The sequence below is a fragment of the Perkinsus marinus genome (assembly GCF_000006405.1).
Source record: "Perkinsus marinus ATCC 50983 genomic scaffold scf_1104296944428, whole genome shotgun sequence".
NCBI classification, from domain to species: Eukaryota; Perkinsozoa; order Perkinsida; family Perkinsidae; genus Perkinsus; species Perkinsus marinus.
In genome coordinates this window covers 300,953-302,803 of record NW_003211397.1, presented here as the reverse complement: position 1 = coordinate 302,803, position 1,851 = coordinate 300,953, and the positions used below count along the sequence as shown (strand labels likewise).

At 46.8% G+C, this 1,851-nt stretch overlaps 1 protein-coding gene across 1 annotated transcript in view; it reads left to right on the top strand.

Annotated features, from left to right (window-relative positions):
- Positions 1 to 870, top strand: part of Pmar_PMAR019122 (adenylosuccinate synthetase, putative) — a gene marked incomplete at its 5' end in the record, with an annotated part of 2,418 nt that extends 1,548 nt beyond the window's left edge. The window contains 3 exons of the mRNA XM_002780178.1: positions 1 to 57; positions 107 to 257; positions 305 to 870. The exon at positions 1 to 57 is cut by the window's left edge and continues 4 nt beyond it. Of these exons, the coding sequence (XP_002780224.1) occupies positions 1 to 37 (37 nt within the window). The 3' untranslated portion in view covers positions 38 to 57; positions 107 to 257; positions 305 to 870. The remainder of the gene's footprint in view (positions 58 to 106; positions 258 to 304) is intronic.
- Between the last annotated feature and the right edge of the window lie 981 nt (positions 871 to 1,851).

Genomic DNA, 1,851 nt, shown 5'->3' with positions numbered 1-1,851 from the left:
TGATGGATTTGCTTCGACACGTATTGATGGATGCTGAGAGCTGGAAACTCCAGGATCGTAAGCCTCGCCAGTTGCTCATCATGTTGATCATCGCTGTTCCCCTCAGCTATCACTGGAAAAGAGTACAAGTTCCACTTCGGCAGCTGCGTGTACAACGTCCCCACTGTCGCACAAGGGCAGGAGGGGGAATGTCCCGATGCTGGTGTAGGGCCTGTTGAGGTCACCACTTCGAATGCTCTGGGCGTATACATGCCGATGTGAGTAGTTTCTACCAGTGCTGGTCATTCTCAGTCTTCTTGCACAGGTACAACGCGGACGGCTCACACTCCTTCTACGGCATTTTCTTTACCTTCGTGTTGACGTACTTGGGCTATTTCCTCCTCTTTTTCTCGATATGTTGGTTCACGGGTTTACCAAGGAAATTAGCCAAGCAATGTCGTAGCCTAGACTGGAAGGGGTGCTGGGCTGGTTGTTGCGCGATGTGCACATCTAAGCGCAGGAAGGTTCCCCAGGGTTCAGATACAGTTTAACATGGACTTCGTGCGTGTTCACTTTTTGGTCGGATTAATAGTCATTTCAGTCAATTGTCGTCGTCGATTTTGAGAAGCCGAATGTGTGCATACTCGAGCTCAACGAATGACGCTACTTTGAAAAAGTTCGATCAAAGTAGCTGATAGTTGTGCTTTGCAGAGTTATGTTTTCTACTCATAACAGGCAACCTGTTTATGATATCTTTGATGTTTATCTATCATCTTGCGAAGTATTCGTCGGTCATCGCTACTTTCTATTGGTAGTGTTTACTCTCTTCCGGGAGCGACTGTGTAATCTTCGTCATTTGACTTTTTCGTAAATCTGAGTGTCCAGATTCAACTTGATTGCTTTTGTGTTCGTCCAGTTGACGAGCTTGAGCGGAATCGCTATAATACGATCACCAAACGATCAACCTTCAAGTTAATACTAACACAGTTGAAGGTCAACTCGGAGAATTAATTTGTACTCCTTGCACTACGCAGCCCCTTAGAGCTACCTAGTTCGAGTACTTTTAGCGGAACATGTACGACTTATTCGATGGTCACAGATGGGTAGTAGAACATATCATCAGTAAGCGAGAATCTACTATGGAATCACGGGTTGTCCAGACGAAGGGTGGGAGAGGCGCACAGACTGCATTCCGGGTGGGATCGTATCGACAATAGGAGGATTCGAACTGGCGAAGGATCGAATAGATGGATCTGGAGGAAGACTCTTTCTCCACTCGAGCATACTTCCTGTTGGATTGATGTGCCCATTGAGCTGTGGTTTGACGCGAGCAGGATCTGCTCGGTGAGCATGTCAGAGACTCTGTGCGAGAGTCTACTCCCCTTCGTTCGCCAGACCACAACTGTGAGGACCAGCCATATTCTGGCAGTATGCGGTCGGTGGCGCTACATTGTCAGGATCGACTCGACGGCCAACCCATCACTGCCGGTGACACTCTCGAGGAAATAATTCCCAAACATCATGTATGTAGATTCAGGAGCGTCTTGCATATCTCCAGCCGACGCTACTGGCCTGATAGAACCTAGTAGGCTACAAGGCGATGGGAAGACAGAATGTGGATGCCTGACTGTCGAGTGAAAAAAAGGGAAAATTCTCGGGCGGGTGCCGGACAGGAAAAGGGAAAACAACACCCTTTTCACGTGCAAGTTTGACAATGTTCGTCTTGAGATTGACAATAAATATTCAAGCTTGACACACCCTCAGAATGAACATTCGAGAGGGACAAATACCACTTCAAGGTTTACACGTTGTGAAAATATCACATCCAAGAATAACACTATTAAAAACAAGATTAATTGCGCCCATTTATAT